The sequence below is a fragment of the Anas platyrhynchos genome, chromosome 20 (assembly GCF_047663525.1).
Source record: "Anas platyrhynchos isolate ZD024472 breed Pekin duck chromosome 20, IASCAAS_PekinDuck_T2T, whole genome shotgun sequence".
In the NCBI taxonomy this organism is placed as follows: domain Eukaryota; kingdom Metazoa; phylum Chordata; class Aves; order Anseriformes; family Anatidae; genus Anas; species Anas platyrhynchos.
In genome coordinates this window covers 7961977-7987182 of record NC_092606.1, presented here as the reverse complement: position 1 = coordinate 7987182, position 25206 = coordinate 7961977, and the positions used below count along the sequence as shown (strand labels likewise).

The 25206-nt window shown below is 39.4% G+C and overlaps 1 protein-coding gene across 2 annotated transcripts in view; it reads left to right on the top strand.

Annotated features, from left to right (window-relative positions):
• Positions 1–50: 50 nt before the first annotated feature.
• Positions 51–25206, top strand: part of ZZEF1 (zinc finger ZZ-type and EF-hand domain containing 1) — a 59997-nt gene continuing 34841 nt past the window's right edge. For both annotated transcript variants that reach the window (XM_027445920.3, XM_027445919.3), the window contains exons 1-23: positions 51–579; positions 4914–5058; positions 6170–6364; positions 7266–7437; positions 8074–8273; positions 9362–9572; positions 10968–11084; positions 12087–12265; positions 13303–13401; positions 14437–14528; positions 15555–15703; positions 16235–16346; positions 17614–17829; positions 18760–18860; positions 19199–19368; positions 20157–20290; positions 20577–20647; positions 21107–21221; positions 21889–22048; positions 22967–23088; positions 23172–23282; positions 24165–24331; positions 24986–25067. In XM_027445920.3, coding sequence (XP_027301721.3) covers positions 196–579; positions 4914–5058; positions 6170–6364; positions 7266–7437; positions 8074–8273; positions 9362–9572; positions 10968–11084; positions 12087–12265; positions 13303–13401; positions 14437–14528; positions 15555–15703; positions 16235–16346; positions 17614–17829; positions 18760–18860; positions 19199–19368; positions 20157–20290; positions 20577–20647; positions 21107–21221; positions 21889–22048; positions 22967–23088; positions 23172–23282; positions 24165–24331; positions 24986–25067 — 3504 coding nt within the window. In that variant the 5' untranslated portion in view covers positions 51–195. The remainder of the gene's footprint in view (positions 580–4913; positions 5059–6169; positions 6365–7265; positions 7438–8073; positions 8274–9361; positions 9573–10967; positions 11085–12086; positions 12266–13302; positions 13402–14436; positions 14529–15554; positions 15704–16234; positions 16347–17613; positions 17830–18759; positions 18861–19198; positions 19369–20156; positions 20291–20576; positions 20648–21106; positions 21222–21888; positions 22049–22966; positions 23089–23171; positions 23283–24164; positions 24332–24985; positions 25068–25206) is intronic.

The window sequence follows — 25206 nt, the reverse complement described above, 5'->3', positions numbered from 1 at the left end:
TTTTGCGACAGCTGCGCGGCGCGCTTGGCGGCAGTGTGGCGGGGCCGCCGCCGGCCGGGCGCTGACAGGTGCGGCCGGGCCGGGAAGTTGCTGAGTAAGGCAGCGGGAGCAGCAGGAGCAGGAGGAGGAGGAAAAGAAGCCGCAGCTCGGTGGCAGGAGGGCGAGGAGAAGCGGCGGGGGCAGCCGGGCGGGCTGATGGGGACGGCGGGCAGCCGCAGCAGCGAGGAGGAGGAGGAGGGGGGCGAGGAAGGCATGGAGGGGGCGGCCGCCGCGCCTCAGCCCGGCTCCCCCTTCCCGGCCGCCGCCGCCGCCTCCTCCTCAGCCGCTCCCCCCGGCCCCGCGCCGCCGCTGCCGCCGGCTGAGGTGCTGCTGGAGCAGGGCCGGCTGCGGGAGGCCACGGCCCGGCTGCGGGAGGCGGCGCTGCCCGAGCCGTTGGTGTCGCGGCACCACAGCACGCTGGTGCGCTGGCTGGAGGAGCGCCTGAGCCGCGGCGACGAGGCCGTCAGCCTGGAGCAGTTCTGTGAGGTGCTGGAGAGCGTCTCCCGCCTGGCAGCGGGCTCCCGGGGAGAGAGCGAGGAGGTGAGGGGGATGGGGGGGGGGGTCAGGGGGGTGAGAGGGGCTGCGGGGTGCTCATAGGGGTTAACGGGGCCTCACAGGGGCTGGGGGTGCTGAGAGGACGCTGGGGGTGCTGTTAGAGGCTTTGGGGGCCTTGTAGGGTGTCTGGGGGGATCATAGGGGTTAGGGATGCTGAGAGGGCAGAGGGAGTGCTATTAGGGGCTCAGGGGGCCTCATAGGGCCTCAAGTTGTGCCAGGGGAGGTTCAGGTTGGAAATGAGGAGACATTTCTGTCAGGAAGAGCAGTCAGGCACTGGGACGGGTTGCCCAGGGAGGTGGTGGAGTCACCGTCCCTGGGGGTGTTTAAGGAACAGGTAGGTGTGGTGCTTAGGGACATGGTTTATCCCTGGGGGTGTGTAAGGGAAGGTTGGATGTGGTGCTTGGGGACATGGTTCAGTGGGTGATGGTGGTGGTAGGGCGATGGTTGGACCAGGGGATCTTGGAGGCCTTTTCCCCTTTTCCAACCTTGATAATTTTAGGATTCCTTAGGGGCTGGGGGGTGCTGACAGGGTCTAGGGGGAGTTGAAGGGGCCAGGGGAACCCCACCCAGGGGGTGGCCCCACCCAGGATCCGCAGCAGGCCTGGGGCAAAGGGCTGTGCTCAGTGAGGCAGGAGGCACCACGCTGCCGTCGGGCCGCCTGTCAGCTCACTGAGGTCCCTTCCACTCATTCCCATTCCCAGTGACCGTGCTCAGCAGCTGCTCCTCAGTTGGAGCCCGTTTACATCAGCAGTGCCCCTGAGGATGCCCCTACTGCAGGTGGCACAGCTGGGAGAGCCCAGGGAGTGATTCCTCAGAGGGACCTCATAATGGGAGCAGCTGGTTCAAGTTTGCTAGACATAAAGTTATTGTTGCTTTTCAAAGCCAGCAGTGAAATTGCCAACTGTCCCATCAGCATCCTGTCACTTGCTGGAAAGTAAGAGTGTTGGACAACTTGGGAGCAAGTAGAGTACCAGTTCCCTTGGCAGGCAGAAGGCCTTAAGATAAGGTTTTAGTGGTAGAAGAGAGCAGTTTCCTTTCACCTGTGGGAAGGGGTATGGGGAACTTAACATTTAGAGCATTTAGTTGTGCAGCTTTGCTCTCTAGCTAAGGTTTAAAGCCCAGCTGGACTGCCCTGTTGGGAATTTCATGCTCAGTTAAGGAAGTGGTAGTGTCTGGATTTCTTGCTGCATGCAGTTCCTGAGCCTCACCAGTGACTTCCTTCTGTCTTTGTCGTGCTCCCGAGTAGCAGAGCAGTGTGGTAAACTGAGTATTAAATTGCACGTGCACTCCTTGAAGTCAGTGCTGACATGGAAACAAGGCTGCTGGAAACTGGGAAGGGATTAGTGTTGTGGTACGAGTCGGTACATTTGTACCAGACTGTTTTACGTAGTGTGCTAAAACGCTGCCTCTGAGTTTCCAGTTCCTTTTCAAGAACCGATAAACAACAATTCTTCATTTGTCACAACACTAAAAGCGTGAAATTAGTACATCAGGATTCTTTCTGGTACTACAAGCAGCTGGGCTTTGCAGGCTGCAGAAATACTTTGGGGGTTGTCTGTAGTGCAGATCCTCCTCGGCATGAAGACTCCAGGGTTTTTCCATGCTCTTGGGAGTGGGAAAAGACTTGCTGCAGGATTTCTGATGGCACAGACTTGTGGCCACATCTCGTCTAACCTGTGACGTGGAGATGTTGGGAGCTGTGTGGGAAACCTTGGTGTCATTGCTTCTGCAACTGGCACTAGCCCATGGGCTGGAGCAGTTCACATTTCTGGGATGTGTTTTACGGGGATGAGACATCAGTGTGTGGCACTCTGACGTGTACGTGGACTACGTTTTGATCTCCCGTTAAGCTTTTCTGCTCTCAGCGTGGGGCTTGTGAACACATGTTGAATGCCTCATGGGCAGCATGTACGTCTGTTAAAATACACAGTCTGTTTGCTGGATAAACCCAACTTCAGAATCCTTTTTCATCCAGTAGTGCTTCAGCAGCTGTCATGTAACGTACCTGACTCTTGCTTGAGAGGTGAATGCTTCAGTTCTGCTGAGAGCGAGGCACAGAACACAGAATTTTCCTGTCCCACTTGCAGTGCTCTGTGGTGCTGCCCTGCACGGGGTGCTTTATCCCCGTGCCGCGTTCCTGAGAATGGCTGCCTTGTCGTATCGCCTCTCTCCATGGGCACGGTTGAACTTGGTAGGAAGTGTGCAGACTTAATGCCTTTATTAAGGAGCAAAATTAATCTGAACTGTCATAAAGCTGTTCCTGCCTTTGTACCATGGCCTACACGTGGACGCGGGAGCTCCGGGTGCTGGCTTGTGCGCGGGTGTTTTGTTGGCTGCCCGTGCATTGCGCCCTTGCACAGGGCAGCTTGGCTGAGCGGTGGGAATTGCACATGCTTTCTGTCAAATACAGAGTTTAAGTTATCCTGAACGATCAAAAATAGTTTTAGGCTTTAGGGTGGGTGAGGTTATAGAGCTGCTGAGGTCATAGGAAGAGTTTGCAAAGCAAGCTGCAGACCGGTGCGTTCATGTGCACGTGGCAATCTCTCTGCAGGTGAAATTGCCAGATACTGGCTTAAAGCAGCGCTCAGCAGCTCCAGCCTCGTCTTGTTTGTGGTTTGTTTTCACCCGTAGCATCACAAAACTTGCTCACCTGTTCACTTCATGCTGCAGTCATTACAGTTTCTCTTCTAGTAAGAGGAGCAGAAGTGAGGCAGTGGCAAGAGCGCCTTGGTACGAAACTGCACCTTGATTTGCTTGGGCAGCAGCTATGTTAAACTTAATTCCTCTGTGTTGTAGACCTCAAACAAAGGTCTGGTTTGCTCTCTACCTGATGCCAGCTCCAGCCCTCTCTGCCAGCCAGACGTTTTGGGAAGGGCTGGGTGTTAGCATGGGCCAGGCTGTGACAGGAGCCTACCAACGTGCCGGGCTCTGCTCGGCTCCGCACACCCACACACCGCTGGAGCTGTGGACACTCCGGTACGGTGCTGAGCCCTCTTACCTCCGGAGGACTTTGCTCTCATTAAGGTGCTGTAATTATGTCATGGTTAATTGGCAGGCTTATTTTGATCTAATCGCTTCGGATTATTTCTCTCCAGGATAGCGTTTTAATGGTACATCAGGCCTGATAGCCAGCCAGCGAAACGGAGGTTCAGGCAGAAGCTTCCGCCCAAAGAGCAGCCGTGGCTTCGCCCTGTCTGACACCTGTGAGCTGCCTCCTTCTCAGAGGCCACCCTGACCTGGCTGTGTAGCTGAACATGAAATACCAAGTGCAGGGCTGGGAGACCCATGTCTCTTTTCGGTTTTTATATCTCATTTATAAGCCCATTCTCAGTTTATATGAAAAAAGGTTCTGGAAATTTCGCTTCTCTTCTTTGGGTATCCTCGGATAATATTTTTTTTGAGCATCGAACAGAAGGTCATTTCAAAATTACTTGTGAAAATATAGCTAGTTTATATATATAATGTATACTGATATATATATATATCAGTGTGTCACTGGTTTACGAGTTCTCTGAAGTAGCTAGTTTAAACCATTTACGTTTATGAACTCAGTTCTTTTATAGGCTTAAGCTGGATAAAAACGTCATGTAAGTTTGTTACCACAAAGACGTGAAATAAATAGTTGTGTAAATTACTTTTTATAGGTGCTCAACACACCTTTTATAATATGAATTTATATTCAGGTCAAAGTTTATAAATCTGTCTTCAATAAGAATAGAAATCTTACGGACTTCTAACTTGTTCCAATGTTTTCATAAATACTTTGATAAACTATTTGAAGCTGGTATTCAGTGCAGGAGGACAGCATATGGAAGGAAATGCACTTTAAAAGCCTGGTTCTAGGGATACTTTCTTTTTTTAAATAAAGATTTAAAACCTGAAAGAATTTGAATGGGCGCATTCAAAGTGAGGTAGGTGTAGCACTAATGAGTAATGGATTGTACTGCTTCTAGAAGAAACTTGCCATGTAATGGAGGAGATTTTTAACGTTCTTTTGTGAGCTCCTTCTCAGTCACAGATGCTGGGTGGATGGATAGTGCTGATTCACTGGTATAGAAGACGTGCTGTCTCCACCTAAGTATAACTACAGTTGACTTTTATAGGAAGGCCGTGCAAATGCCTTAAAACTTGCTAAAGACTGCAGATTTTCAACCAGGCTGTTTGCCATTGTCATTAACTCAATACCGTAGAAAACTGATTATTTTGATTTCATTTGATGGTGTTTTAATGTTTACTGTTAAGGCTTATATGCAGTACGTTGAATTTCTGCTTGAAGTAATCATGCTGAAATAAATTTTCCCTTTTTTGTTCCTCTTCAGGCTTTTGCACAATTTGATGCTGAAGGAGATGGCACCGTGGATGTGGAGAATATGCTGGAGGCTCTCAAGAATTCTAGTGGAGCTAATCTTCAAGGGGAGCTGAGCCATGTCATCAGGCAGCTGCAAGCTTGTTCCCTTGTTCCAGGTGAGAACAGAGTGGCACAAAAATGTTTTCCCAAGTCCTGCCTCTATATAAGGAATGCTGCTTCAATAAACTGCTTTAATAGTGTTTCTTGTCCTAATCTTGTCAAACCTCTAGTCCGAGCTGTTCTTGCTTCCCTAGTATCAGACAAGTGAAATTGTAAATTAAAAATGTCCTATAAATACATCCAGCTGACTTACTTTCATAAGTAACCATTATTTTCTTCTCTGTGTGACTGAGGAGCTTCTTGTCCTTGTTTAGTTTTATCTCGCAGACAGAAAAGAGTTTCTTGCAAAATTCTGGGGAGTACTTAACTAATGCGGTAATAGTCTTGTACTTGCTAGCTGGAAGAATAAATCCTCCACTGAGTCTGTGAGGTGATGAGTCATGTACTTTATCATTATATTGTTATGTGGCTTTTGGAATCCTGCTAAAACATATTTCACGTTTGATAGCATATATTCTGGAAAGTGTCAGTTTCCAGAATTTGAATTCTGGGATAAGTATCAGTTACTGTCTTTCCTTCCAAGCTTTTAATGCTAAGTGGCTAAAGGGGATTTGCCTTAGAGGATCAGACAAGAAGTGTTAGAACTGGCTGATAAGGAAGTCAGCGGAGAGTACTTATGGGGTATTATTTGATACATCTAAATATGCTGTGATTCAGAATACCACCGGTAAGAAGCTAAAATTTCTTATGTAGGTGGTAGAAAACATTAGGCACCTCTTTGGGAATAATCCATAGTGCCAAAATCCACTAGTGCCTAGTGTAGCTCAAGGTAAGTGATGTGAATACATCACCTCTTCAGCCAAGCAGCATGTTTCAAGGTAAGGGTTTAGAACTTTTGGGACAGAAAAGTAAGTATAAAACTAAGATTTTTGGTGATTGTTTTGAACCCTTTCAGACATTTCAATTAACTGGCAAGTTATTTGCAGTCCTGCTGTAGAGGTTGCAAACTTGAGCTACTGCATATGGTGGAATATGGTTCCAGTATCAGCTCTCAGGCTTCATTTGAATTTACAGGGTAGTAAGAGGTAAAGGGGAAAAATGATGACCTGGTTGCTGAAAGGTCAAGCCAGATGTTGCAACAAAAGTGGAAATAATATCTCTTTCTAGGTTTCATTGATATATTTTCTGAATCAAAAGAGCGCCTTGGTCTTCATGCGTCGATGATATTGAGATTCTTGCACCGGAATCGAATTTCTAGTACTGCCATCCCATACCCGGTGTTGGAGTACTTCAACAATATCTGTACTATGCGGTCTTCTGTGTTGAAGGATTCTTTAGATCGACTTCTCCTAAAAGAGAGAGGTATGTAACATTTTCTCTTTTTTTCCAGAATGGTAGTGTAACCATAGCTTGAAGAAGAGATTGCAGATACAATAACAAGTTTTATTTACTGTTAAATCTTTAACAGTCATGACTTTCTGTTTTTATGAAGTTGATCTGCACACTTCTTATTTTTTTTATTTACATTTTTGAGGCTCATAAATTGATTTCCTAACTGCCTAGCATTCCGAGTAACACACTTGGGTGTTTCTCATCTTTCTGGTGACCTGTTTCAGAATGGCAATTGCTAATTTGTGTTATTCTTTATCCAGTCAAATATCTCTACTAGTTGCAGGAAACAGTTTCCATATGGAGATGAATGTTTTCTGAAGCTGACTGTTCAGTATTAAAGTAACTGTTCTGGGGTGGCAGTAGTGAAACTTTTGTTATATTTCGGATGAGACTTTCTTGGTGGTTTCCCTAGAGGAAGAGATCCTTTTCTTCCTCTTGAAGCTTGATTTCATGGTATTTTTAGATCTCTGCACTTGTTTTGAAACAGATCAAGTCATCTTGGGGAAACAGTCTGCTTTGTCCTTTCCCTAGAATAGCTGGATTAAGGTTTTCTCCATCATAAGTTACTTTTTTCTCTCATCTTTTTGGATTTTGGCATAAAAATAAAAAGTGCTGATGAGACCAGAAAGAAAATGAGGAGATGGAGACAGAACTAGAAATAAAGTTGGTATTTTCATACTGCAAGTGGTAAATTAGGACTATTGTGATTTCATCTGAAGTAAAAGTTTTCTGTCAGAAACACTTTTCCAGGAGCTCTGTCCTATGCCACCAAGTTAATTCATATGATATTATAATAAAAGTATAATGATTCTTGAAAACAAGGAAAATAAGAATGTTAGGAGTGATTTCTTTTATTATTATTTTTTTTCAGAATACCCCAGTGACTTGAATGGCAATCAGGAGCTGGACAAACTGAAGTCTGTCACAAAGTGCTATACTCACATAGAAACCTCATCCAATTCCGCTGATATTGACAAGATGACAAATGGAGAAACAACGTCCTTCTGGCAGTCAGATGGGAGCGCTCGCTCGCACTGGATACGGTGAGTGTCGCAGCAATGTCCAGCTGAGTTTTGTAGGTCTCACAGCAGGAGAGTAACTGGAAAAAAAATGAGAATTACTGAGTGACAGATGAATCTATTTGAAAACATGTCATGGATTTCTGCATAAAGTTTAAAGGCCTAATGAAGCCTTTAAAGGCCAAGCATCTTCCATGCTGATGCACATGGTTGTTTAGCTAAACTTTCCAACCCATATTACTGTGGTTAGTGCTTAAATGGAAGTGCTTTGACACCAGCTAGACAGTTACTGCTCCTTGAAACAGAAGTGTTTAGTGATTCTTTGGTCTAGGTGGGTTTTTTGTTTCTTTTAGATTTAAAAACAAAACAATTTTGTCCATTATTAACACTACGCTTTTATTCCTGAGGAATTAATTCTCAGTTGAAAAGCTGAACAATAGAAAATTATACGGGCTGTCTATCAGAGGTGATGGTCTTTTGAGCCAACAACAAGTTTTCTAACGCCTATATCACGATACAGGGTTGGTAATGCCTATGAAGCATTAGATAACTCCCAGTGGATTTATTTATGTTTGCAAAAGTGGAAACTGGGTGAGGCTCTGCTTGAAGTGAAGCGCTTGATTTATCTTTTTCAAAAAATGTTTTTTCTTTGCTTTGCAGTTTAAAAATGAAACCAGATGTTGTTTTGAGACATCTGTCCATTGCAGTGGCAGCTAATGACCAGAGCTACATGCCACAGCAAGTTACAGTGGCAGTGGGAAGGAATGCCAGCAGTCTCCAGGAGGTCCGAGATGTTCACATTCCAAGCAATATCACTGGCTACGTAACACTGTTGGAAAACGCTAACATTAGTCAGATGTGTGAGTCAATAAAGATACCATTGGTGTATTGTTTCGTTGCTTTTTTGAAGGTGAAAGTTTGGGTAGGTTACAGAACGATGTGTTGAAATGTCGATCATTAGAGCAGGATCTCTTGGCCTTACCCTTCAGTCAGAGAAATTGTTTTAGCTGTAGTTTAATTTCTTGCCTGTAAGAGAGTCTTCTGAGCCTTTGTCGCGTTGTCTGTAACTCAGGTTAAGGGTTAAAGAGCTAAAATGATTAAAACACGTTTTCAGCCTCTCAGTTTGAAGCCATCAGGCAATGTTAAAATATCTTTGCTTGCAGAGTGAAAGCTGTTAGATAATAGTATCGAGCAAAAAATTGTATCTGGGAGGCTATTTTTTGTACCAAAAGTCTGAAGAGTTGGTTAGGCGGTTCTTGTAAAGCAGTTTATATGCTAAGGACTTCTAAGTAGTGTTATTTTTAAGTCTGTTAGATCTGTGATTGCTATATTGTAATCACTCAGAGGAGAGCTGCTCCTTCCTAAGACCTTTCTGAAGCTTCAGAATCTTTGTCCCTTCAGCTCAAGTAGATACTTTTCCCAAAGACAGAGTTTCAGGGCCACAGAAGCAGGCAACAAGGATGTTGTTCCTCAGAAGTAACTAAGAGAATGTTATTTTTGCAAAACGGTCAAAAACTTATGTGAATGTTTTAATGTAATTTAATGGTTTGTATTTAGGCTTTACTCTTTCCTTACCTTCCCCATCCTTCCTGATCCTGACACTTCCTATGTATATAGGTAAAAAAAGTATGATTAGTAGTGGTGAAATAATCTGTAATAATTTTCCACTTTGAGATTTTTTTTTTTTTACTACTTTTTTCCTAATTTGTAGCAGTATAATATATAATGGATCACATAAGCAATTTCAGAGGCTGAATTTTCCAAATCACAGTGTGCATGGTTAAGAAGCATACAAGTGCTAGTTGCCCATATGTGGGAGTACTCTTGTATGTCTGCTGCTATTTTTCTCTGAGGTTTTGCAGTATTTGTGGTTTTAAATATCTGGATTCTTCTACATCTAATCCAACAGAAGCAATGGAAAAAAAAAATCTGCTTTCTGTTTTGACAGATGTACAGATAAACATCAAGCGTTGCCTTAGTGATGGATGCGACACTAGAATCCATGGACTCAGGGCGATTGGTTATCAAAGAGTTAAGAAGGTGGGCGTCTCAGTCTGCGATGCTTCGGCTATCTGGTACTGGTCTCTGCTGACCTCTCTGGTAACAGCTTCCATGGAAACAAATCCAGCATTTGTTCACACTATCTTACAAAATACTCAGTAAGTACCAAACTTCATAGTTGGATTTTTTTTTCACTACTTCCAGCTTTTGTAAACTAATCTACCTTGTGTAACTGGTTTCCACTCCCTTCATTAAGGTATTTAAATGTCTTTTTAGCTACCAGATTGTTTAAATTTTTATATTTCACCTTCACATACCAGAACAATTCTCATATCTGTTGTAACTAATCTAGTTGTTAAGCCATGACTGAATGGCTTTGACTCGTAATGTTTTCAAGAAGCCTAGAATTAGATTTCTCTTTGTTAATTTCATTGATTATAACTATTGCACAACTTCCACTTACGAATGGAGCTCAATTTAGCCCATTTTTCAGCATTTTTTGCCTGCGTAAGGCCTTGTCATTCATTACATGGGAATACGGTGGTGTGTATGCAATATCTCTGCAGATGCTTGCTTGTGGTGATTGGCTGTTTTCTCTGTAACATTTCCTTGTTTGACTGCCAAACAGTTCTGCCTGATGACTTGAAGGATTGGAATCCTAATAACATCGCTACACACCCACGTTGACTTTTATAGAGCTTAGTTAGTGTGATACCTCTGCGTTTAAGAGCACCGCTGTCATTAGCTAATGAATACTGCAGGCTGAAGTCCATTAATGCTATCTTTAATTTCTGTCATCTATTCAAAGTCTTTAGAGTGTAGGTGACTTTATATGTGTTCATGTCTGCTCGAGGAATGTTCATAGCTACTTTACTGAAGTTCATAGTTCCTACATAGTTTGGATTTACTGAAACTGAGGGCCTTCAGTTTTGCTACAGTGTAGGTATTTGTTAGCTCAGAATTTATGTTATGTTTCTAATAAGGCCTAAAAACAGTTTTAAAAGAGAAATCTTGGCAAAAATATAAGCATTCAGGAATTAGAAATTCAGTGTTTGGAGTTATAAAGTCCCAGACCAAACTTTGTTGTTGGATAGAATGTCTTTGATGTAACCAACTAGAATTCCTGTTTCCTATTTTCAGGTGTTATTAAATTACCTTAGGAAATCAAACAAAAAATCATGTTGAAATTGGTCTGAATGAATTTAAAATCAATTTTCCCCCTTGTTAATGGGTTCTTGCTCAATTCTGGAACTATTTAAAAAAAGGTAGTGTTTAGACATGAAGTTATTTCTAATTCTGTCATAGATTTAATTCAAAACACCTTGATTTATTTCTCATTAAATGTGAGATTGAGACTACCTAACAATCACTGAAATTTCCCTACCTACAACACAATATTGTTTTTAACTTTTGAGAAGATTATCTGTGTAAATAGACTCTTTCTTCATTCAGAAGCTATTTGTAGAGACCCACTTGTAAAAAGTGTAAAGATTTAAATGCCTAATTGTAGAAGTCTATTTTCTTTGAAGTTACATTCCATCCTTTTTTTCTAGGAAAGCACTGCAACACATGCCACCTCTGTCCCTAACGCCAGGCTCTACAGATTTTTCAAGCTTCTTATCTCCAAATGTTTTGCAAGAAGTAGACAGCTTCCTTATAAGAATAACAAGGTAAGATTGTGTTAATGTATTTTGATACAGTGGAAAAGGGTTTAGAAGAATTTGTATAGCAAATGTATCTTGTTTGTTACTTGCCTGCTCTTTATTTTATTATCTTGAAAACTTTAAAGGCATTAAGAAACAGGTACCTTAGATTTTCTGTGTGAGCATTGGTTGTCTTCTTTTAAAAGCAGTGTCTGCTCCACTGTATTTGGCTTGAAATGTTGTGTGCTAATATAATTTAATATTAAGATGGTGTACAGTGGCTTAAATGGGGCTAGAGGAGCTTTGATCAAGGAAAAGAAATTTCAACTCCCAGTAATTTCAAAGGTCAAAGACTAGTTTTGATTGCGTGGTGCTGTATTGTGATGGAGCACTGAAGGCAATGGATAGCAGGCCAAGCTGGGGCTACTGTAATACAAAAAAGAAAACTGAGCTGGGATAACTGTTGTTTTTTGTTTGTTGTTTTTTGTTTGTTTGGTTGGTTGTTTTTTTAAGAAAAAAAATCCTCAAGTCATCAGAGCCTGGCTGCTAATACTAAAGGGAATAAAGATTGTGCCAATGTTACTGTGTTACTGCTGTTTGAAAAAACCACTCTTTCACAGAGACTGTTGCAAAGCACAGTCCAAGAACCTAGTGTCCATCCATGCAGGCAGTTTAGGCTGTGTTTGCTAGTCATGATGTTGTCTGGGAAATGTTGGAGCATCCAGATGGCCAAATTCAGGTCATAGGTTCCCTGCTGGGAACTGGGTTTGCACAGAACAGGATGCTTTATTCCTCTGCAGAACTCTCTCTAAAATACCCAATATTTATTATAGCAACTGTAACAAGCCACGCAGCTACTAGGTTTGATAATTTGGTGGTTTAATGACTTCACCAATTAGGTTACCACAGAAGAAACAGATATCCCATATTAAAATTGTACTTGATGCACTTGTCCTGAGTTTTCTTTTCATATTGTTTTTTTTTTTTGTTTTTTTGTTCCCCTTCCCCTCTTTTCTTTCCTCTTCCCAGTTGCTGTACTACTCCAGAGGTTGAACTTACACTCTTGGCCTTTGCCTTAGCCAGGGGGAGTGTTGCTAAAGTGATAAGTTCGCTTTGTACCATCACCGATCATCTGGACACTCCATACAAGGCTTCATCACTTATTGCTTCTATGGCAACAGTTAGACAGAACCTGCTGTATAAATACGGTAACTGAATAATTGTTTTTTTTACTGTGTGTATGTAAGACAATAGACAGCTTTCACAGTTGGTTTACTTGTTGTTTTGCTGGGGTTTAAAGTGACAAAAGACTTACAAGGTAATGACTGTTACCGAGAAGATAGAGCTTGTGCAACTGAACTGCCCTAGGAGTTTGTGATTAGATAAGCTTTCTGTGATCCACGAATTGAACCGGGTGGCATGATCTTGAGGAAGAAGACATGAACTTTGTGGGCAGTGGGCCCCTTATCAAGACGGTGGCAGTGTTTCAATAGTGTTAAAACATCAGATGCCATTTTCCTTTTATTCTTCCAGTAACACGCTTAATTTTTTGTATGTTTAGCCTCAGTAAATGGTCTCTCTTGCAGACACATACACAAATTTACAATATTTTAAATATAATGCTGTTAACATCTATTTACAGTTCTTTTGTTTTTACTTTTATAAATTAATCTGAGTATTTGTTGTACCTGTAGAGCCACAAATGCTCTGGCATCAGGCAGCAGGATTTTGCTGTATAGACTGTGCTTGTTTGATAAGTCTGTATTTTCAGGTATCAGTTCCTGAGATTATCATTAGTATCTCATGAAGGATTTTCCCCTTTGTTTGCCTTTTAGTACCTTTTGTCAGGATTTTTTGGCTTGTGCCTAAGAGTACATTAATTATTTTATAATTATAGTATCAGTATTTGCTTTCAAAATTTTTGAAAATCATTTTGTTTTTCCTGTAGTAGCTGCTGCTTTTTGCAAGGCAAGAGTGGTGTATCATGTGTAGTATCATGTAGAATTCCAAACACTTGAAGGACCAATAGTTGTCATGCTTCTCCTTCTGTACATATCTAAAGCTCTAACTATAGTAATCTAACATGACTTCTTATACATAAGTTTTTTTCTACTTTTTCTGTCTGACAGTGGTAAAAAGCTCATAGTATTGCAATATTTTCAGTTGCTCTTTGTATGAAGAACTTAAATCAGGCAAATAAGCTATATATTTTATGAATTTGAGAAACCTTGCTTTTCTTGTTTAGGAAAACCATTACGACTAACTTTGCAAGCATGTGATGTAAAGGGAAAAGAAGACAAATCAGGGCCTGAAAACCTCCTTGTAGAGCCATGGACTGGGGATGGTAAGAGCCTGGACTTAAAATCCAGAACACTCAACCATACACAAAGGCTGTTAACAAGGCTGCGGAGCTATTGCATATATATATTTGGCAATACTCAATAGTTTTATGATATGGAAACAAACAAACAAAAAACGATGTGAAAATTCTGTTTTACAACAAGGTGAATCTCTCAGGAACCAGTTTATTGTCAAAACAACAAAAGGATATGACCTAGGGGAGAATTATTGATACTTCGCGTGAAAGTAAGCAATAAACTGTCACATACAAAATTACACTATAGCACATTTTGTGGCTTGAAGTCATGAATCATTCACTGATGGTTTCCCAAATATTGATGGAGAACTATGGTGGAAATCACTGAGATTTTCACTGACTGTGCATACCTATTAATTCTTCGCTAAGGCCTATCTTTGTTAACAGAATGTTTTTATGTACTGGACACAACCTAAAGAAAGAGAGTTGTGTTTCTTGACCTTATGTGAACTGAAATGTCACATAATCTTTCTGAAAGAAAAACCCTGTATATCAGCTTGTGCAGTGCTACTTATAAATGAAAGCTATTGTGACAGAAAATCAGGCACATTCTAAATACTTATTTTACCCCCTTGTATACTTGTGCATATTATTTATTTTTTTAGTTATTTTGTGGATTGTTTCTGGTGTTTTGTAGATCAGTTTGAAGAACAGTGATTTGTATCAGTGAGCAGAACCACAAGCTAAAGTAATATTTGGGTGTTACTAATAACCTTTAATGGGTAACACTCAGAAAGTAGCTGCAAATGCTGCAGTCCCAAGAGATACACTGCTTGAGAGACCTATGTATGCTCTGTGGAAGTGTATACTAACATGATACATTTTTTTTTACTTGTCTTTCACTGTGTTATTTGGAAACATGTCCTAATGAGCTACAGCATTTCACTAGAAACACATCTTGTTCTTGTTTCCCCCCTATGAGTCCACTATCTTGGTGTTCTCTTTCAAATGTTTTGCTCTAGCAGTCCCTCCAGCCTCATTCTGTTTCCACTGCTGCTTTAGGTTTTCTTACTGAAACCGGGAAGACCAGAGCAAGTATCATTCTTTCTACTGGCACTGAATCTTCATTTCAAGTGACACAAATTAGAATAAAGGTATGTAGTTTCTCTATGTTTTTCAAGGAGAAGGCTCTCTATTTTCTCTTTTCCTTTTGGTAGAGTTGAATTTGATTTTTTTTTTCTTTTGTATCAACTAAATTTTAAATTCATCATGAAACAGTGGTATTTTGGGGTTTTACTTTTGTGTAAATCACAGGGATCTGAAGAAAACGGAGACCTAAACTTGCTTCAGAGTGCCACAAGCATGCAGTCAAGACATTTATTTTCTTGCTTTTGTCTATGTCTTGTACTATACTCAAGTTATTAAGGTGTAGAGTATTAATTTATTTGTAAGATCATATACATAGTATTTAAAGTAATTTTTCAACTCTGAATTGCAGAGTTTCAAGATATAGTATGTGAGTTCTGACTAAATGAAGGGTTTCTCAAATTCTTTTCAAAGACATCAGAGTAATTTGAACACTCAGTGCAATTTTATCTGGTTTGAAAACAAGATCTTGTGATTAAATCTTGTGGCCAGGAGAAATCTTCAGTGAGATTTCTGCAGCTGAATTTATTTATTTAAGGCAAAGAAATAATTGAATTCCTGGAATAAGAACGCATATTTTAATGTCCAAGGGAATCAAATAAGAATGGAATTCTGGCAAGTAAATTCAAACTGGAGCCATAGAGGCAACTAAACTTTTGCAAAGCAGTGCAGGGATACTGAGATACAATTCTTTTTTTTTTTTTTTTTTTTTTTTCCAATTTTAAGTATACAAAAATTAGAATGAGAATTAATATTTGGCAGTGTAGTTATTGTTAGGTTATTAGCAGAGTGATAATTGTAGCAAACATTAATCATGCACATGATCCAACGGATTACAAAAGCTTCCATAACACTTCTCCAAACTGTTTCATTTCCTTCTTTAGGTTAAAAAGTGTTATTCCAGTTTTCAGTTATTCCAGTTATATCAGTTTTGTTAGTACTTAGTTGCTTACTGTAACTTTTTTTTTTCTGTGAAAACACCACCTTATTTTATTGTCATTTTTATGTATGTTTCTCTATATTTGTTCTTTTAGGTTCGAAGAGGTGCTATTGGAGCCCAGTGTGGGCTGGTGTTTGCTTACAATAGTGCTTCAGAAAAGTTCCATGCAGAGGAACACTTCAAAAGATTTGAAAGATATGACAAATGGAAGCTACAGGAATTCAAACAATTTTTAAAAAACAGGTAAAGGGGCACTTTTCCTAATGAAGGGAATATAAATGCTATATGAGGTCATTTTGCAATGGCATTTGAGCTACTGAGAATTGCTCCAAATGACTTAAAAATGATGCATGTGTCATTTAATGGTTACCTGTTTGATTTTAATGAGCCTTTGATGTGTTTGAGGAAATATATACGTAAGTGTTGATTTCAACCTCTTGATTTAAAAACCTATTTAGAAAAAGATGTAACAAAACAAACGCTCTGCTTACAGTGCAGATCTCTGATAATTTATAGAAAGATGTATTTTAATTAGTTTTATTAAGTTACTTTATCAGAATTGTTGCTTAGGAGTGAGGGGAGGTTAGGGACCACGACTATGTGGAAGACTTTGTTCATTGTAATACACAAACTGGAGCACATATAAGGTATGCAAAAGTTTCTCTTCCCTCTCTGTCATCTTTACAACCATAACGTGTTAAAAATATTTTGGCAGCATATTCAGCTTTGCAGCAGTTTCTTTTCTTTACAAAGTTTATGTTCTTCTATACGTAGAAGCAGCTGTTCAAGTGATGATTTGGGAGATGATGATCCTGTTGGCTGGTTTGAAGTGGAAGAAGAGTGGGATGAAGTGGATGTCAAAATGCAACAATGCATAGTTTCCCAGGTAAGAAATGATGAAAATCCATTAGCCCAGTCACAGTGAGCAGAGGCTTATCGCTGTGCTCTGTTGTTATGCCAATTGAAATAAACAGAACTTTTTTGTGCAAGCAGAACTCTTCTGGGTAGGAGTCAATTGGCTTCTAGCTGAAAGGATGATTTGACTTTTGTTCTGTGTTACATTCTTTTTCTCTGCATGTACACATATACAGTTGTAGTTAAATGGTACTTCAGGTTTAGAGTTAACGCAAAATTATGTGATTATGCACAGATCAGTGGTTTTAGGAGTGAATATTTCTAAGGATGATGTGGTTGTTGCTTTATTCTAGTATCTTTATTTTATATTCTGTTTTTATATTTTAAATATATATTACTTTTATATTTATATAGATAGATACACATTTAGTTAGTTAGATATCTAGTTGAAATATATAGTATCTTAACTGCATAGTTACAGATTTTATTCTTTATTTATTCTTTATTCTTCTATTCTTCAACCCTTCTTTTAAGGGACAAATAATTAATAAGCAGTTCAGTGAGTTAGATCGAATACCTTGAGGAATGTGGGACTTCCCTGTTTTGAGAGTGGCAGAAAATGGGTTTCGATTTATAATGTTTAAGTAGGAAGCTTTGATTTTCAGTTGCATTTATCTTGTTTCTGGCATAAACTGTTGAATAGTTCCCCTGAAGTTTTTTGGACTCTGAAAATTAGCAGAAGTGGTTGTGGGACTTCTGAAACCATCATTGCTTGTTAAAGCATTCAGCTGTTGTCTGTGTAACCATTAACCCCTTAGACTTTTGAGTGAGTGGAGTTAGTAAATACCTTTGGATGACAACACTTGCTCTTCCTTTCAGCTTTATGTTTTGTATCTTAATGTGGACAAAGTGAATAAAACTGTTTTAGATATTACACGCTGATGCTCTGCTTGCTTTTAAATGCAGATAATACGTTTTTCTACCTGCAAAAATGCTGTTAACTATAGAGCCAAAAAACAGAGTATACAGAATGAATGGAACTGATAATTAATTAACTAACTTTGCAGATACCTGCAGAGGTCACAGAACCAGTACTGGGACTTTCCAAGAGTCCAAGTTTAGCCTGAATCTTGAGCTCATTATTTTGAACTTCTGGGGGTGGTAGGCAGGGAACACGGCATGCTTGTCTCTCTCCCAAACCTGCAGTCTCCTCACACATGTGCTCTCATGTCTTGTAAAAGCCAAGTTTAGAGTAACTTTTAAAACCCACTCTTGTGCTGTGTTTTATGTTCCTTTAGTACTTAATGATAAAGTTCCTCTGCACAAGACAAGACACAGCAGAAAGGCTTGGAGTTCAGGGCCTCAGTGTTCTTGGGTATCTTCGGCCTATGCGAGAGGAGCCCAACAGGAGCATGAACTGCTTGCAGTGCAGGAAAACTGGTGATGATACAGTGTGTGGCACAACTCTTCTCCTGAAGACACTTCATTTCATCCAGCAGCTTGCACAAGACCTGGTATTTTCACTTCTGTTCTGTTTAAGCCTATATTTTCCATGCTAAAAGTAATAAAGCTATGCTGATAGTAACTGTGAGTGGACGAAGCAAAGTCTTACAAGTGAATAGTAATAATTATTAGAACCATGCTGTGGAAAAAAAAATGCTCTCTGAAAAAAGGCATTCTGTTATGGTTGCTGAAGTTGATTGGCAATATGCTCATCTTGGGTTCTGGAGAGAGTTAAGAACTGTTTTTCAGCATCAATGCTGAAATAGCAGTGCTAGGTGAAGTAGATGCAAGAGAAGGACACTGCACAGTCTATTAGTGTAACTATTTCTGAAGCAAGTATGGGAAAGGTATAGAGTCACAGAATGGCTTGGGTTGGAAAGGACCTTAAAGATCATCTAGTTCAAACCCTCATATGTAGAGAAGCCTTCTTTCAAATAACATCAGTGTCCAAGGTGAGATCTATGTAGTTAAGAGGTATATCAGTGCTGGTATGCACTGATTTATGTCAGCATTGATGTACCCTACTTCAAGGATACATGGCAAAATCATGTTTTTGTTCATATCGTGTATGATTCAGTGACTTTTCAACTCAGATTCTGAGTCTGAGCAGTCTCATTTTGTCTATTACTTAATTTTAGTCAAATTAAAAGAGGTAGGGGTTGTAAAGACTCTTAATGGGGTGGCGCAGGATAGGGATGTTGTACTAGACATCTGGAAAGAGGAGACAGAGTCCCTGTTAGTAGCTCTGTAAAGGGGAAGATTTCAGCCAAAGTCACCAGAATATTTTTGATGGTGAGAGAACTTATACTGGAACTCATATGAGATGCAAATTTATAGCAAGGTAGGCTGCTTTAAATCCAGTGCTTAGATAACTATTTTTTGTGAATTTGTTCTGTTCAGAGTTAACTTTCCTATCCTGCATTTTCTTTGTCTTTTTTAAGGTTCATCAGAAGGAGAGTGGATTAAAATACAAGTCATTTTTAGATTTCACAGGCCTTGATCTGCAGCTGTTCTGGAATTTTTACAATAAACTTCAACAAAAGTAAGTTGCACCTTTACTGTGTGGGGAAGCACTAATCTGTGTGTGCATGTGTAAGTAAAGTATGCTTAGTTGTGTTGCAGCAGGTTGTTTTTTTTCCTAAAGTGCATCACTTACATAAATAACATTTTCCTCCTTCTGCCATATGGGTTTTTAACTATGATGTTGTAGAGAAGCTTGAGATGTAGATTTAGCTGTTAGCAACACTTTTTTTTTTGGCTATGCTGTCAGCATTTTTTTTAATCTATCTGAGATAGTAAATCTCATAGCATTATTTATTTGCTATATAGGAGCTTCTCCTTTCTACTTTTTGCTTCTGTTTGTTTTCTGTGTTCTTACAGCCCAAGGGAAGAATGCATCTTTGCTCAAACGTTGCTGTTGCAGCTGCTCCAGAGCTGCTTCTCTGTACTTACTGGAGACAATAAAATTGCTAAACCTCAAGAAACTTCTCAGAACAAAACACCTGGTCACACAGAAGCTGCAGAAGAGCTTTACAGACATCTCTGTGAAGGTAATGTATATTGAATGTATTAACCGTTTTGTCTGTTCTGTTTTGCAAGTGTGTTACAGTAGGTAGAATTTGGGAAAGTATATTTATTTCTAAAGATTAAGCCAGTTACTCTATTCCTTTGTTTCTTCTTCAGGTCAGTGTGTACTAATTAGTCTATCACAATGAAACTTCTCTTGGCCTGTAAACGGTGTTATAGGCTTTATGACAACTTATGGCTTGGAAGCAGCTGCAATAGGAAACTTCCTTTGAACCTGTCACCTGCTCAGACCAGCAGGGAATGTGATCCTTTAACTGAATGAAGTTAAATCAGTTCACATATTTCATGTATATAAAAATACAGGCTCTTAGGAGGAGCCTGTAATGTGTACACAAACATGAAAGAATCTGGAGCCAGTGAAGAGAATGGCAATTACGCATTAGATTTGGCTGGAAACAGGATTTTACCCTCTTTATTGAAGTATAATTTTTTTGTTAATTAGCTGACAGTCTCCTGAAAAGTAAGCTGGAGATAAACCAGTTTATACAGAATCTGTCACATTTTGAAAGCTTTATTAGCTTTGATAGTTGTCAAGCCGTAATGTTCCTTGAATTAATTTATTCAGTGAATAAATATATCCTTAGAGAAATCTTTCTTGCTAAAAGTCAAAACGTTTTCCCCCATTTTTGGTGTATAATATGGGACTGCAAAGACTTGAAGTTGTAACAATTACACATTTAATTCAATTGTGCCTCTAACGTATTATGTATTGATTTGAACTTACCATTTTGTTTTCTTTTTGTATGAGCAGTGGTGGATATGGGGGACAGTAACCTCATGCCAGTGAAAATGCTAAAACAGGAAGTTAAGAACACCTTACTCAGTGGAGCAGCAATCTTTTTCCCAGACAGACAGACCAGGCGAAACCAGCTCTTCACCATGATGGTAAACCATTAAGTGAGAAATTGATTGTTTAGTACCTGCTTTCTTTATGCAGAAAACATCAAATCTGAGTTCTTGTTGTCAAATAATGTATGCTTTGTCTGATTCAAGTAACATGTTCTTTGTTTCTTTTTACCACCCCATCCCCCTGTAGCTTATCTAAAGAAAGAAAAGCTATACTTGCCTTTTTGATACCAAAAATGAATAGCAAAGCTCAGAAATTATAATTCTTTCTCATAGACAAGGGAAACAGAACATATCATAAAAATAAATGTTTTTCATTTTCTAGAAAAACATCACAGAGCAAGAACATAAGCAATCTGTACATCTTGCCTTCAGATCCTTGTGTACCCACTTCAGGTAAGGAAGGGGGTTTGAAATTGAAAATATTTATCTGATACCCCTCATCTGTTAATAAATTTATTTTTAATCCTTTTTATAAATGTAATTCAATTGGAAGACAGTTCTTCAAAATAGTCAACTGATTTGCTTTAGACAATACTGCCAGTTAGGATATTTATTAACGGAATAGCAATATAAAATATTCAAGGATTACCATTGGTGCTGAAATCACAGTATGCTGCTCAAAGGCTTTTGCTAGGCTATCTTTCAAGTTTTTAAGTGACAATTTGCATTGTTTGTCCCTCTTGATGGTTGGTATTGCTTTAATCAGTTTGGATTCATCAGAACCCAGTCACTTTTAATAGTAATGATACAATAGAATCTCTACAGGTTTATCCTTGTCACAAGGATAGTTACATTTATATTTTGGAACTATGCTACGTGATTTTGGTTAGTAAGAAGGTCTTTGTTTCATAGTGATCAAGATCCAGGTGGACTCTTACTGCTACCAGAGAAGGGAGTTTCCGCAGATTTTGATATAAGTGAAGTACTATCAGTCATGGAAACCCTTCTGCTAGTGGCAGCAAGAGAGGTAAGTGTCTTTGCATTATTCCTCTTCCTGCTTCTTTGCTGTGATTTTTGTCTGCAAACACAAACTGCATGCCTTAGATGTGTGCTTAAAGAAACTGGTTTTCCAAATTGTCCCTCTGGATTAAGCTATTAATATCTGCTAAGGGCCGTAGGGCTAGGTCTTCCAAATGACTGAAATATTTTCCTTCAAGTATTAAAATTTTGTAATAGAAGGGTAAGTAATGTGTGGGATAAGGCGTTTTGTTTCTGTTTTGTGGGGCTTTTATGTTTGTTTGTTTTTTTTCCTGTAGCATTTAAGAAAATCTATGGCACCCTATCAACACTAGGAAACAGAAGTAGTCATTCCATATTGAGAGGTTAGATTTGGTCGTGCCTCTAAGGGAGGTGTAAATGGAGGAGGGTCATTTACATATGCAGAAAAATGTGCTGAGAACATCGAGTGATTCACATGTATCAGTTCCTACTTAAAATTGTGATTTATCAAAACAAAATACATTACTTGCCTCATGAAGTTGTATGGTTTCATGATGTGATATGCAGTTTGTCAGTTGCATTTCATCTTTTATGTGGGAAGAGTGGGCTGATTATGTCCGTCACAGTTTACCTAGTTCTACAATGTGTCATTCTGCAGCCGAAGAAAATATTCATTTGTTATATTTATTTTTCAGTGTGAAATGATGATGCTGGATGTTGCACAGCAAGAGAGTGGTACAGTCCTGTCTTCCTTATTCTGGTCTGTTCAAGGTAGCCTCCTTTCATGGTGCTACCTGCAACTTAAGGGAAGTGATAATTCAGCCAAGGATCTTGCTGTAGAAATACTTAAAAACTGTAAGTGCTGGGACTAAATACAGAATTAAATGTGGTACAATATGTGACTTTACGATCTGATTTAATTAATAGCAGTATAGTAAAGGTTCACCAGCAGTTGCCTGGCATATCAAGCAACTTAGAATTTTATCTGTACTGATAATTTTAAGTTGGAAGAATATTCAGAAAACATATCAGTAAATTTGGGGGTTTTACAATTGAAAGAAAAAATGCAATTACAGAATATCATTTGAACATTTTGGCTTTTTTATATGTCCCTTATTTTGATAGGTTTCTGTTGTGGTAGTATGTTTTAACCTAGATGTTTGTGATAGCAAGAAAAAAGGAACTTACTTATAACGGATGTTCTGCAACAGCATCTGCAACAGCATCTCACAGCATCTTTTAAAATTATGTTTATTTTTCTTAATGCAGCAGTACGGTACTGAATAATTAGTTTGGCCAAGTATTTAATAGAGAAGTGATACTTGGAATTTTATGTAAAGTCACTTCTTATTTATGTTATTTTTGTATAAATAAGTTCATTGTTTCTCTGTATTGCCTTTAAAAATTCTGTAAGGCTATAGTTAATATTTATTAGTGTTATTTTTCTTAGTTTTGAAGAGGGGCTGGTTACACAAAGATTCTATCATCATTTTTGGAGTGATTGACTTAAGTTCTGGTCATTCTTCTTTTTCTTAAGTTAGTGGATGAGTGTGAGTTGTTTCCATGATAGAAATATCACAGAAAAGGTCTCTGAACTTTCTCCCAAGTGTCAGTTTTTTGGAGCAGTGGATGCCTTCCCTGTTGTCTTTCCTGTTCTGCACGTCACCGTGCACTTTAAATAGCGTTCAGTGAAGCAGGTTGTGGTAGCAAATTTCTACAGGTTTTTCCACCATCCTTAAGGTGACTATTAAGTTGTTTTTTGTTTCTCTTTAGATGTAGGCCAGTTCCTGTCAAATACGAGAAGGATTCTGCAGTCACTTTTATCCCAATATAGTGGCAAAACAATAGTAGAAAAAATAAGTAACTCTGTCTTCGCAATGGCAACTCGTCAGCTGGTAAGCGACCACTGGCATTTTGTACTACACCCAGGTTACATGGCTACGTGTGTGTTTTAACAAGAACTGTGTTTTTCCCCTAGGTCATCTTCTTGTTGGATTTTTGCACTTTAGACATTCCGTATTGTACTCTGCTAAAAGGATTCAGCACTCTGGTAGAACCACTGAAAAACCTTTGTAGTGAGCCTCATAAGGTAACTAAAGATACAGGCAGACAGTTCTGAATTCTGTTTTTCATGTTCTGGTTGTTCTTTGTGAGCATCTACTCCCTCCAAATTTTATTAATGCTTTTGAGTATTTTGCTTGACTGGAACTCTGGTCAATTCTTCTGGGCATTCTAAAAGTGATTTTTAATACTTATTAATAATATGTGTGCATAAATGCTATTTAATTGTACCATAAAATTTTGCAGTGCATTGCAAAATGCAATAGAGCACTTGTAAGTACAGTGAAACAAAAGGAAAATTGCAAGAAAGGCATAGGAAACTCAGATGAGTTTCTCAAAAAACTATTACTGAGCATTTTGAAAGGAGCTGGAAAGCTTTCACAAGTAATGGGATGTGCAGTGATACATTGAGTAAAGAACTGGAAATATCTCTCTTTGGATATGGAAGTTGAGCAAAGTGACCAGAAGATGCAACTGGAATGAGAACAGAAGGTGGATAGGAGGAGGGAGTCTGAGAATGAAAGAGGAAGTAAAATTAAAAATAGCTTCATTGCTTGTAGTGACGCTTGTATGAGTGAGTTTGTATGTCTGTAGTGTAGATGTTTAAATCCACATTAGTCATCCAGAAGCTTTTGTTGTCATTGGAGACTTACAGGAACTTCTGGGAGACTGTCTCCTGCACTGGTAGTCTAGATAAATCTTTCATTAGAAGTGCTTCTCTACGTTGCTTATCAGGGATGTTGTTGTGACTGATCTAGGTGTAAATCAGTGCTGTAACTTTTTAAATACCACCTTGTATGTACATCTGGCAGCTTAAATGTATAGACACAAAAATCTAGTGTGGTGGTTTTTTGTTTGTTTGTTTTAATGCTTTACATTTGTACCTCAAGAGTGTGTTTTCATTATACAGATGGAAATGGAAAGTTGGCAGCAAGAACAGCCTGTGGTATTGCGAACATGGACAATGGAATCTCCTCATAACTATGAAAATAATTGCCATGAGGTCTCAGTCTTCCTATGTCATGGGGCAACTTACTTTGAGGTGGAATTTGATGAAAAGTGTGAAACTGAAAGGAGGTAACTTGATCTTGTGCTGTGTTAGATATCAATATCTATTTGCAGGATTCCAGTATCTATGTGCAGAGGGGCAAGTCATGTTCCACTGTGCAAGGAATACTTCTTTCACCCCAAGCGTGCCCTCTCAGTTTCTTCAATGTCCTGCTTACCATACAAGGTGTTATTTTGAATGACTTAGTCTTGTGCTGAAAGGCACCTCTCCTGGCAAATGTGCAGACATGCTGCTTGTATGAATTTTGCATCCTTTGATCTGTTTTGCAATGTTGCAGTGACTACTCCAATTTATGAAATTTGTCATTGTGGTGTTTATTTTGCCTTCTTTAGACAAAACTCTTCGTTTGTTTTGTTTGTTTGTTTGTTTGTTTCATAACATAGTAGGTTACTGTTTCCTTAAGGCATACGACAAATGTTAAAATTAGTACCCGTTACCAGTTCTGAAGAATTGGGAAAGTTCTACAGGAAAGCAAGTCTGTGTTTGCCAGGACTATTGCATTGAGGCATGAAATAAATTCCTTAGCAATGCAGTTGTAGTTCTGAGACATGTGGTGGGATACTTGGACTCTGAGATGCAGCACTTGTGAAAATGCAGAAGGAAATATTTTCCCCCAGAATTTAAGAAGTAAATTTGGAAGTAATGAATTGCAATTTTCACAGGTATGATTACCTGGAGTTTACTGATGCCAGGGGTGCAAAAACTCGTTACGATACAAAGGTTGGCACTGAGAAGTGGCCTAAGGTGAGCACCTTTAAAATTCTGAACCCAGTGACATATCTAATCTTTGGAAATTCTTACGATTCTTGTGGAAAACCTATTGTTTAAAAATACGTCTGCTTTCCTGCATGTGTGTGCTTAGACTCCCTCCAAGATGGGGGCA